This window comes from Stigmatopora argus, chromosome 4 (genome assembly GCF_051989625.1).
Source record: "Stigmatopora argus isolate UIUO_Sarg chromosome 4, RoL_Sarg_1.0, whole genome shotgun sequence".
In the NCBI taxonomy this organism is placed as follows: Eukaryota; Metazoa; Chordata; class Actinopteri; order Syngnathiformes; family Syngnathidae; genus Stigmatopora; species Stigmatopora argus.
Genome location: NC_135390.1, coordinates 4,258,596 through 4,270,408, shown reverse-complemented (window position 1 = coordinate 4,270,408; position 11,813 = coordinate 4,258,596). Strand labels below are relative to the sequence as shown.

Genomic DNA, 11,813 nt, shown 5'->3' with positions numbered 1-11,813 from the left:
TTATTCCTTCAATAAATACCACGTAAGTGGCAAAGTGTCCTCATTTTTTGGTGGTTTTGATTTGGGACACTAAACCCTCTCATTAGTCCAGCTAAAGTAGTCTCACAATATGTTGGTCAAGAGAAATTTGGGTCAGACAGCTCTGGACTGACAAATTGAATGCCAACTCAGTGATGCCGATTGTAACTGACCAGAAGATGGTGGTAATGCCTCAAAATTATGCTTGCCACAGCGTCAAGGTGATTTAGAAGAAGAATCACACTGACGGCGAAGAAGAAATTCGTTTTTGTTGACGGATGTATAATCGTGTCTTTTCTAATCTAGTGTAATATTCTTTTTCATCATTTTATAATCAGATTTATTGATATGTTTACGGACGAAGCCCAAGTGCCAGTGAATATCCAGTCGTCCTGGAGAAAATCTCAACAGTCGGTGCAGGAGTCGGTACGTTTGAGCGACGATGTTTAAGTTGAATACATAATGCAGTTTCATTCGGACGTAAAAGCATAAATAATTGGAAAACGAAATCGTGTAAGTGCATCTCCTTAGTCTGCACTTTGAATCAGAAAGCATGAAAGCGAACACCGCTTTCCCTGCATCCTCTGCTCTTCAGCTATTTGCTTGTCTTTCCTCATCTCATCCATGTTCCACTCACGCCTCCGTTCCATTTCTGAAGTATGTCTACTGATATATTCACCGATCTGTCCATGAACAAGCCATCTCAATGTAGTTGGACTCCCAAGCCTTCCAGTCTCTGCTGTCCCTTTTTTGAGCACACCACTACATCTCATCTCATCTCATTTTCTGAAACGTTTCATCCTCATTAGGTTCGCGGGGGGTGCTGTAGCCTAACCTAGCTCTTTCCGGACCAGAAGCAGGGGACATCCTGAATCGGTGGCCAACCGATCGCAGGGCACGAGGAGAAGGACAACCATGCCCACTCACACACATACGAGTGGGAAATTTAGTGTCCAATCAGCCTACCAAGCATGTTTTTGGAATGTGGGAGGAAACCGGAGTACCCGGAGGAAATCCACGCAGGCCCGGGGAGAACATGCAAACTCTACACAGTTGGACTGACCTGGATTTGAACCCAGGACCCCAGAGCTGTGAGGCCGACACGATAACGCCCCAATGCATACATATACAAGAATAATTCATCATTTATGGACTGTATTAGTTATGCAATTGCCACTCTCCTCCACAAGCACCACAGTTTATTTATTTATTTATAACACATGTTTCAATTAATTTCGTTGTCGCGGCTCATTGGACGAGTGGTTAGCGCGTCGGCCTCACATCTCTGGGGTCGGGGTTTCGATCCCAGCTGTGGGTTTTCTCCATGTATACTCTGGTTTCCTCCCATATCCCCAAAACATGCATAAGTTGGCTGGTGAACACTTTAAATTGTCCCTAGGTATGAGTGTGAGTGTAAATGTTGGTCTGTTTCCTTGTGCCCTGCTATTGGTTTCCAACCAATTCAGGGTGTCCCCCGCCTGGTGCCCATAGTTGGCTGGTGTAGGCTCCAGCACCACCCGTGACCCTTTTGAGGATAAGCAGTTTGGAAAACTAATGAATGAATTCCATTGTCAATTTAAATTTGCCATTTTGACACCATTATGCCTCGTCAAATAAGTAATGCGTGTGGATTGAAGCTAATGCTCGATGGTTCTGTTTCAATTTAAGTTCAAAGAAATAGAAAATGTCAGAGCTTTGAAAGATCATTGTCTTTGTGTTCCTGTTAAAAGGCTTGAATATAATTTAAAAATAGCACAACGTTGCTACCGCGCAATTTCAAAAAGGTCCCTCAAACAGCTAACCAGACCACATCTAAAGAAATATTCATTCATTCATTCATTTTCTGAACCGCCTCATCCTCACTAGGGTCGCGGGGGGTGCTGGAACCTATCCCAGCTGACTTCGGTCCAGAGGCGGGGTCAGGCCAATCGCAGGGCACAAGGAGACGGACAACCATTCGCACTCACACCCATACCTAGAGGCAATTTTAGGGGGTCCTTGCATGTCTTCGGAATGTGGGAGGAAACCGGAGTACCCGGAGAAAACTCACGCAGGCCCGGGGAGAACATGCAAACTCCACACAGGTGGACCGACCTGGATTTTGAACCCAGGACCCCAGAGCTACCCCCCATCCAATTGTAAAAGTACAATTGTGTATTGCTTTTGGTAATGAATATATTCCAGAAAATCTGAGAAAATAAATAAAATACTTATTTGTCCTCGCAAATATTTTTTATCTAATTAATCGGTTTCATTTCTTAAGATCTTCTAATTGTTAAATGTTTATACTGCAGCTAAGCAGCAAATTACATAAACAAACATTTGTTCAACTGGCTTTAGGCGACGCAAAAATTTAAATCAACCAACTGCTTGTTGCTGTGTGTGTACGTATTTATTTCTGTGCTCCAAACCGTGACACATCAAACTGAAATTTCTTGATTGTGATTGTGTGCTTACTGTAATGAAGGTGGGAAGGAGATGTTATTGTTCAGAATAGTCTCCTATTCCCTTTTGTCCAACCCCTATAAACTAAACATGTTGTTCTCCGATGCTCTTGTTTCAAAAGTCAAATTGGTAAAAAAAAGCCCTTTGACACTCATTAGATGTCAACCAACAAGACACTTATAAGTCAGTATTAATGCATAAGCAAAAGGATGCTTGTTGAATATCATTATGCATAAAATACTTTTCATATTTGCACCCGGAAGGGCATCCAGCGTAAATCTTGAGCCTAGTCTGTTACGAGTGGATAAGATGAAAGTCAGTCACATTTCCTTGTGTGTTTACTTATACATCTTTCAGAGAGGCTGCCAAACGAGATCCATACAAAGTGCTGAAGCAGGAGTACAGGTTCATCATAGTGTCATCAGCAGTACACAGACAGAGCCCCAGGATCATGTAACAACAGAATACCTCCATGACCCCCAAAATGCAGAAAATCTTCCCAGCTTGAAGGAGTTCCTACGTAAGGTTGAAGTCCCAGTCATCCGAGAGTTGGTCAAAAACTCCAAAAGTCATGCTTTTGATGGCTTTCAGGTGAACTGGGAAGAACAAAATCAGAAGGTAAGTGTATATGTACTCTATCAATCATAACATATTAGCAACGTCAGTATTATAACACCTGTTCATTTCCATCTCTACTTTTTTGATAGGTTTTGTGCCTTCATCAACTTCAACATCCCAGGGCCCTGGAACGAGATCTTCATGTAACAAGTGTGTCTTGGAGTTGTACTGGTGCTGTAATAGCCTGTGCTTATGGACGGTATAAATTATTTCACTACCTTTCTGAAAACACCAACCTTTTTAAAAAGCTTTCCTGTATTGAACACCTTTCAAGGCTTGATGTTTTATTGTGCTAGGAAAGCAATTTTGCCTGTGTGGTTGGCAGGATGGCAGAAGGTGATTGGAGCAATGACAAATCATACGTTTGCACGTGGAACCTTGACCATAGTGGTCTGAAGCCAAAGCAAGCTGATATAGTCCTCGATGTTCCTACTGCGGTGACATCTCTATGTTGTCACCCCAAGCACCCCGCTATCATGGCAGGTATGATGGGATGTTAGGCTATCATACGGTAAGTTGGCCGATGTGTGACCAATGGGATTCTGTGGCCGCAGGGGGTTTGTTCACTGGTGAAGTGGTGATCTGGGACACCAGACAATCTACAGATCCAGTACTGGCGCAAACGGGCATGTCTGCAGACAGCCACAGAGAACCTGTATGTCAGGTGAGAGTGAAAGAGAAATGAACAACAATGTGACCTTTTCTAGTGTAAGGCTATAAAAGGTGCATTCAAAATCATTTAAATCATACATTCTTGAACATTGCCAATTTATTAATATATACACAAACCTAGCTCCACAATTCATCAAGAGACATCAACATAAAGCAAGGATAAACGTGAGGTACAATCTGAATCCAAAAAAAGCATCTCTATTTTTTTTTATTCATTTTTGGCTGTTGCATTTTTTTCCATCTTTTTTTCTTCTGGTTTACATTACAGTGGTAACTCGAGATACGAGCTTTATGCGTTCCTGGACTGAGCTCGTATGTCGATTTACTCGTATCTCAAATGAACGTTTCCCATAGAAATGAACTAAAAACAAATTCATTTGTTCCAATCCTCTAAAAAAAAAAAAAAAACAGGATCTTGGATTGGAAAAACATTTTTATTTGTTCTAATTTGCCATCTATTAACAGAGTAACAAATAACTAGTGGTTATGATGTTTAATAGTACTAAAATTAGACAGATTTCGCGGCGGGACAGAGAGAGTTAGAGAGACTTTTTGCACAGCAACACGCTCGTAACATAACATAAACAAACTTAAATGACCTTGAATTACGATACTCAAAAATAAGTGTAATCTAACCTTACACTAAACTTAGTGCTAATTATGTTTTCCGTTTTTATACCTTTCTTCTCCCGGATTGGGTCTATTTGACCCGCCTCCACCCTGACTTTCAGCTGCCACTAAAAGGAACCTATTGAGGGTTGTTTGCTTTTGTCTTCTCTTCAAAATATTCAGAAAATGATGCACACAAATGTCCTCACAATAGGATAATGCACGACCACTTGCCAACGATAAGTACGTAGTATGCTCCTCTCGTATTAGCGATCAAGCTCCGCCATTCTGCACTGACTAAGGGGGGGAAAACACTGAAAAAATGCAACGCTCTGCCCAGTGACATGACACGAGGGAGTTGCGGGGAGAAAGACAGTGCCAATGATGTTCTTATGATTATGTTTTCTTTCTCACGGATGAATTTCCAGGTAGCATTTTGTTAAAAGCTTTATATAGAATTAAACAAACAGATCGTGAGATATAGTTCACTTTATTCAAAATTGAAATTTTGCTTTTAATATGTCCCGTGGGGTTTCTATGACACTTTGTGGTCAATTATTCATTCATTCATATTTCGTACAGCCTACAGGTCACAGGGGCTGCTGGAGACAATCCCAGCCAACAACAGGCACCAGGCTTGGGAATTGGTGGCCAGCCAAACACGGGGCACAAGGAGACGGAGAACCATTCCTAGGGGCAATTTAGAGGGTTCAACCAGCCTAACGAGCACGAGTACCCGGAGAAAACATGCAAGCCCGGGGATAACATGCAAACTCCACACAGGAAGGTCTGACCCCTGGAATTGAACCAGGACTTGGAAAACAATTATTTCATCTCATCTCTCATCTCATTTTGTGAACCGGTTTCTCCTCACTAGGGTCGCGGGGGGTGCTGGAGCCTATGCCAGGTAACTTTGGGTCAGAGGCAGGGGACACCCTGAATTGGTGGCTAGCCAATCGCAGGGCACAAGGAGACAAACAATCATTCATGCTCATACTCATACCTCGGGGCAATATAAAGTGTCCAATCAGCCTACCATGCATGTCTTTGGAATGTGGGAGGAAACCAGAGTAGCCGGAGAAAACCCACACAGGCCCGGAGAGAACATGCAGACTCCACACAGGTGGACCGACCCGGATTTGAAGCCAAGTCCCCCAATGTGGGTCTGACGTGCTAAGCACTCAGCCGCCGGGAAAACAATTATTGATAGAAAATTAATTGCAATTAATTGATGAAAAATCATGTATTTATTACTTTCATAATATCAATTAATTTAGCAGTTCACATGAAAAATTATCAATTATTGCTCGCCAAAACCAAAAATAATTGCTACACTTGGTTTCGCCCTTTCTTTAGCCATTCCCAGTATTGGGTGAGAAATTTGCGAAGGCATGCGCGCAGCCAAGCACGCAGACACATTGCACGCTTGCACGCACATGGCGAGTATTTCATGCACGTGCATTCATGCATTTGAGGTCAAATACTGTGAGTGGGCGCAGTGCCCATGCATTACGTACTGCACGTGCACGTGTGATCTGCGTGATAGCTGATTATTGGTCGGGACACTACAGGCTTGTTGATTGGCTCATGAATTTCAAACCGTGTCGGGTATTTTCTTACTAAAAGTTTTTCAAAAGTGCCAGTTGCTTTAAAGTATATAACTCAAAAAATAGATTCATAAATTCTAGCGTTTTTCTGTAAAAGATTGCTATTTTTTCAAAACTAATAATGCAAAATAACTTGACTTGCAGAATGAAAGTTGGACTGGCCAAAAAAAACGGATTAAAAGAAATGGATCAAAATCCCTAAATATTCATTTTTTTATAGATCTAAAACAATGTTAATTAGAGCTTTTTTTCTTATTAAGGGAAAACGTCTTTTAATCATTTGTATTTCATTTGAAAAGGAAACCAAATATTTTATTTATTATGTCCAATATTAAAGTGGAAAACAGAAAATACTTTATATTTATTTCAAGATTTTACAAAATGCTTTTGAACTAAAAACGCAAAAAGAAGACAATGGATTAAAAAATTGCACTAATCGAATTAAAAAGGGGAAAATCAGGAAATATAAATTGCATCTATAATCTTCATTTGAATTTGATCCTTAAACAGAAAGTCGGCACTCATGATTTACTTTCTCGGGCCGCACAAAATGATTTGGCGGGCCAGATTTGGCCCACAGGCCGCCACTTTGAATATTTTGGTGTCATCCCTGAACAGAATTAGAATGTTTTTACTGGATGAATGATGATTATTGTTTGTGTGGAAATAGGTTACCTGGGTACCCCTGCAGAATAAAGGAGAGTATGATGTTCTCAGTGCATGCTCAGGGGGAAGGATTCAGCTGTGGACTGTGAGCCTAGAACAGGGAAAAATTTCCCTGAAAGCTGCCTTTGCAGTCCTGCAACAGCAACTTCTTTCCAGCAGCACCAATTTCAAGGTAAGGCTCAGACTGCCAGGACCCAGGATTGTATATCTTTAACCCTAGAATGGTAACCCTTTATTTCAGGGGTTACCTTTCACGCTTCTGAAATAGTGGGTTACCATGGTTACCGGGGGGAAAAATGGGTCCTAAGCAAGACGGTGCAATGAAGGGTACCCATTTTTCCCCCCGGTAACCATGCTAACCCTCTATTTCAGAAGCGTGAAAGGTAACATCTGAAATAGAGGGTTACCATTCTAGGGTTAAAGGGGAACTGAGCACATTTTCACATGGAAAAACAATCATACTTTGTGCATTAAAAGGTTGAAGAGAAGCTGGCTGTTTGGAAAGGCAAGCAAAAAGGTCGAATTAAAATAGCTATAAAACGGATAATCTGGACATTTGAAATGCTAATTGTCTTGAAAACCAGATCAAATGACTCGATAGGTTTCGTAAATGAATGCCAAAAAATACTAGTACATATGAACTTTTCAACAAATGGAATTTTGTTTTAGGGTGAAGGCAGCAACATTGTGGGTGTCACCTCTTTGGATTTGTCTCCATGGGACCCAGATACCTTTTTAGTTGGCTCTGAAGGCGGTCTGCTGCTTAGATGCTCCCTTTCCTCACATACACCAGCTGCAGTCCCATCTGAATGTCTGAGTGTGCCACTTCGAGCTCCAGCCGTCTTTGCTTTCAGGCCTGGCGGTGGCCCGGTCCACTCTATACACTGCTCACCTTTTCACAGGTAAACATTCAATGTCATATCAGTGGATAAATATAACTCTAAATATAACTGGTGACTTGTAAAAGGGGACTTAAAATTATGTGTTGTTATTATTAGGAACCTGTTTTTGAGTGCGGGAACCGATGGCTTGGCTCACCTCCATTCTCTGCTGCAGACCAACCCACTGCGCTCACTTAGAGTGTCAGACACTTATGTTTTTAAGGTGCAGTGGTCTCCAACCAGGCCGTTGCTTTTTGCTACAGCGACAGGACAAGGTACCAATTAAGACCAACCGTATGTATACATGTACATCAATGTGTATGTACATGTATGTATATATGTATGTATGTATATATGTATGTATGTATGTATGTATGTATGTATGTATGTATGTATGTATGTATGTATGTATGTATGTATGTATGTGTGTGTATATCTTTCAGCAACATGCTTATTTATTTATATATATTTATTTGTTTGTTCATTTATTTATTACCTATTTATTTATGTCTAAAATGTATTTTCCTGTGTCTGTATTCTCACCCTCTTGCTACTGTGACAGTGAAATTTCTCAAATACGGGCTGAATAAAGTTTGCTAATCTAATTGGAGAAAAATCTTGCTCCCCATATGAAAAATGTTTTTAAAGAGAGATGAGAGATAATTATAGGAAGCAGACTGCACCTGCACCACGATCCTTCTTACTAAAAATTGTATACTTTAGTACTAAACTAGAAAATGTCATTTCTAGAGAAACTGCAATAGTAGCTTTGCTGTGACAGTTGTACATCAGGTCTTTTCCTGTTGAGGTTTGTGGCATTTGCATTTTGTGGTCTTTTTCTGGTAATATCGCATCCCTTCCTGTGGATTTTGGGGAATTTCAGGGTCACTTCATGTTCATATTGGGTCACTTCCTGTTGTTACAGGGGTATTTTGGGGTCTCTTTCGGTTGATTTGGCTGCCTTTCTGGTTCACTTGTTGATATGGGGTCACTTCCTTTCAATGCCATTGACGTGGATGGGTTTAGATTTTGTGGGTCCTATTTGCTGTCAATGCGGCCAAATCAACACTTGGGTTGAAGTTCTACAGGGTGTCTCAAAAAAATGTACTCACTTTTAGAATGACGAGAAAAACTTTATTTATGAACATAGAGTGAAGTGAAATAGCATCGAATACATGAGACAAATGTAATTGAAGAATCATGTTCGCAAATGTTCAAAATGATGACCATTATTGTCCAGACAACGCTGATAACGCGCACCAACGGATTCGCAAACGTCGCGAAACATGTCATTAGGAATATCACGACATTGTCTTTCGTTTATTGTTGGTATTCTGTACGGTTCCATCTGCTTCAAATTTGTCTCTGATGCGCGCAATGGTCCGGCGCGTGGGTGGCGGTTTTGCGAATTCACTTGTGAACCGGCGTTGCACTTCAGTGGCGTTTTCGGTCTTCCAATAGCATTTCAGGACAAACTTTCTCTCTTCTAAACTAAGTTGATTTCCTGCCATGGCTTCAGTAATTCAGGATATGTGTAACACAAAAAAAGTGTGAGTACATTTATAATGATCATCAATTTGAACATTTGTCTCATGTATTCGATGCTATTTCACTTCGCTCTATGTTCATAAATATAGGTTTTCTCGTCATTCTAAAAGTGAGTACATTTTTTGGGGACACCCTGTATATGAATGGAAGCTAGTGGGGAGGTTTTTGTGGCTCCAAAAAACAGTAAAATCATCGAATCAGGGCGGGCTGGTGGTGCAAGTGGTTAGATAAGATTAGAATTTTATTTCATCCCGTATTCGGGAAATTTCCTTGGTAGGCGGGTCAGCCTCACAGCTCTGGGGTCCTGGGTTCAAATCCAGATCACGTCCACCTGTGTGGAGTTTGCATGTTTTCCCTGGGCCTGCGTGGGTTTCCTCTGGGTACTCTGGTTTCCTCCCACATTCCAAAAATATGCATAGTAGGCTGATTGGACACTCAAGGTATGGGTGTGCATGGTTGTCCCTCTCCTTGTGCCCTGCAATCGGCTGGCCACCGATTCAGGGTGTCCCTCGCCTTTGGCCCGGAGTCAGCTGGGATAGGCCCCAGCACCCCCCGCGAAATTAACGAGGATAAAGCGGCTCAGAAAATGAGATGAGATGAGATCATCGAATCAAAATATTTTGTGGTCCAATGCAATTTTGGTAAAGAATTAGGTCTTCAGAGTAAAAGTGTTCCGCATAAAATTCATCTCTCATCTCATTTTATGAACCGCTTTATCTTCATTAGGGTCGTGGGGGAACCCCACACAGGCCCAGGGGAGAACATGTAAACTCAACACAGATGGACGTGACCTGGATTTGAACCCAGAGCTGTGAGTTGGATGCGCTAACCATTGGCACCACCGGGCTGCCATCGCATAAAATTCAACACCCAAAATGACGGGTGGTCTGTTGCAAACCTTGAGTTTCCTTTTAAAATAAAAAATATTCATCCCATACTCCAAACTATTGCAATTAACATTAGTTAACGTCATTCATGCAAATAATTTGAAGTCATTAGATTTTGCAAAAATACCCAGCAATGAGCAAAAGCAAAATTTTGCCTGTGGTGAGGTTAATCACCCTCAATATTCTGATCTTCCATCACCTAATATTAGCCATTACAAATGTACTCTTCTTCCACCAGGTGAGGTGCAAATATTTGATCTGAGTCGCAGGTCCCCGAGACCAGCAGCAACTATCGACCCTGGAGGGATTGGCCAGGCTGCAACCTGTTTGTCCTTCAACTGTAAAAACCCTGGCCTCCTTGCAGTGGGAAAAACAGATGGGAAAGTTGGTATTTGGAAGCTGAGTACCGACTTGACAGAGCAGATTCCTACAGAGAGCCAACTCCTGGATCAGATAACTAATCAGGTTACAGAATGATACGAAAGGATGGACGAAGACTGCCGCAATGAACCTCGGCTTACTTTCAATTCGCTCATTTGAACTCGATCTCTGAGATTTTTTTGGTCTCCCAATGGAGACAGAATAAGGATGGCAATTTTTCCACAGGGCGCCTGGCGACTGAGTGGTTAGCGCGTCAGCCTCAAAGTGGGGGACCTGGGTTCAAATCCAGGTCAGTCCACCTGTGTGGAGTTTGCATGTTCTCCCCGGGCTTGCATGGGTTTTCTCCGGGTACTCTGGTTTCCTCCCACATTCCAAAGACATGCATGGTAGGCTAATTGGACACTCTTAAATTTTTAGGTATGAGTGTGAGTGTGAATGGTTGTTTGTCCCCTTGTGCCTTGGGAATGGTTGGCCACCAATTCAGGGTGTCCCCGCCTCTGGCCCTAAGTCAGCTGGGATAGGCTCCAGGACCCCCTCACCTCCCTAGTGAGGATAAAGCGGTTCAGCAAATGAGATGAGATGAGATTTTTCCACATTTCTGTGCTTGGTTTTGAAATCTTGACTTATCACAGGTTTGTGACATTTGGATTTTGCGCCATTATGTTCAAAAATTGAAACAAAAACTCTGTTCTTTCAAAATAAAGAGCCACTGAACTTTTCTTGCATTTTCCTGTATGTAAGATGCACATCCTTTACACATTCTTCACTATCTATCATCTATCCACCCATTCAATCTATTGATATATGGATACAATTTTACTTTGCTTACAATTTTCTGATACAATGAAAGTAGCGATGCTTATACTTAGTGACTCTTGATTACACAGGAATGCATAAAAACTGTTTCTACTTGACAGTTTGTTTTTTATATAGAGACACTTAGAAAAAAAATCTTTGTCATTTTTGTTTAGTTGTTTCAGCCTATTACTTAGAACGTGGGTCATTTCAGGTTCAACATCAGTCCATGATTATGTTTACATTGTGCATGTTGTACTGTAAAAAGACAGTTTTTCAACGTCCTCACATGCTGGAGATCCATAATCAATGCTTGGAGATTGGTCAGAATTTGTGGGTTTCTGATTGTCCGCCCACCTATTGAGGATTAACCACATATTCCCCAATGGGATCAAGGTCTGGGGAGTTTCCTGGGCAAGGGCCCAAAATCTTAATGTTTTGTCCCCTAAGCCATTTCGTTAAATTGCCCCAACACATGTAATTCTCAATAAAAGCTTTTGATACTTGTGAAATGCTTCTAATTGTATGTCATCATAGTATAGAAACATCTGGCAAACAGCTAAAACTTCTGAAGCAACAGACTTTGTAAAATTTTTATATTTGTGTCATTCTTAAAACCTTTTGCTCTTTGTCGCTTTGTTTAACAGGGTTATAAAAATAAAAACATGCACCATCTGTTTTCAGTA

The 11,813-nt window shown here is 41.4% G+C and overlaps 1 protein-coding gene across 1 annotated transcript; it reads left to right on the top strand.

The window, feature by feature from the left end:
- Positions 1-256: 256 nt before the first annotated feature.
- On the top strand, positions 257-11,813 carry dync2i2 (dynein 2 intermediate chain 2). The gene is made up of 9 exons (XM_077599485.1): positions 257-444; positions 2,821-3,081; positions 3,171-3,280; positions 3,407-3,564; positions 3,636-3,745; positions 6,640-6,807; positions 7,305-7,537; positions 7,634-7,791; positions 10,190-11,813. Exons 1-9 carry the CDS (start codon positions 367-369, stop codon positions 10,426-10,428), a joined length of 1,515 nt encoding a protein of 504 aa, XP_077455611.1. The 5' UTR covers positions 257-366; the 3' UTR covers positions 10,429-11,813.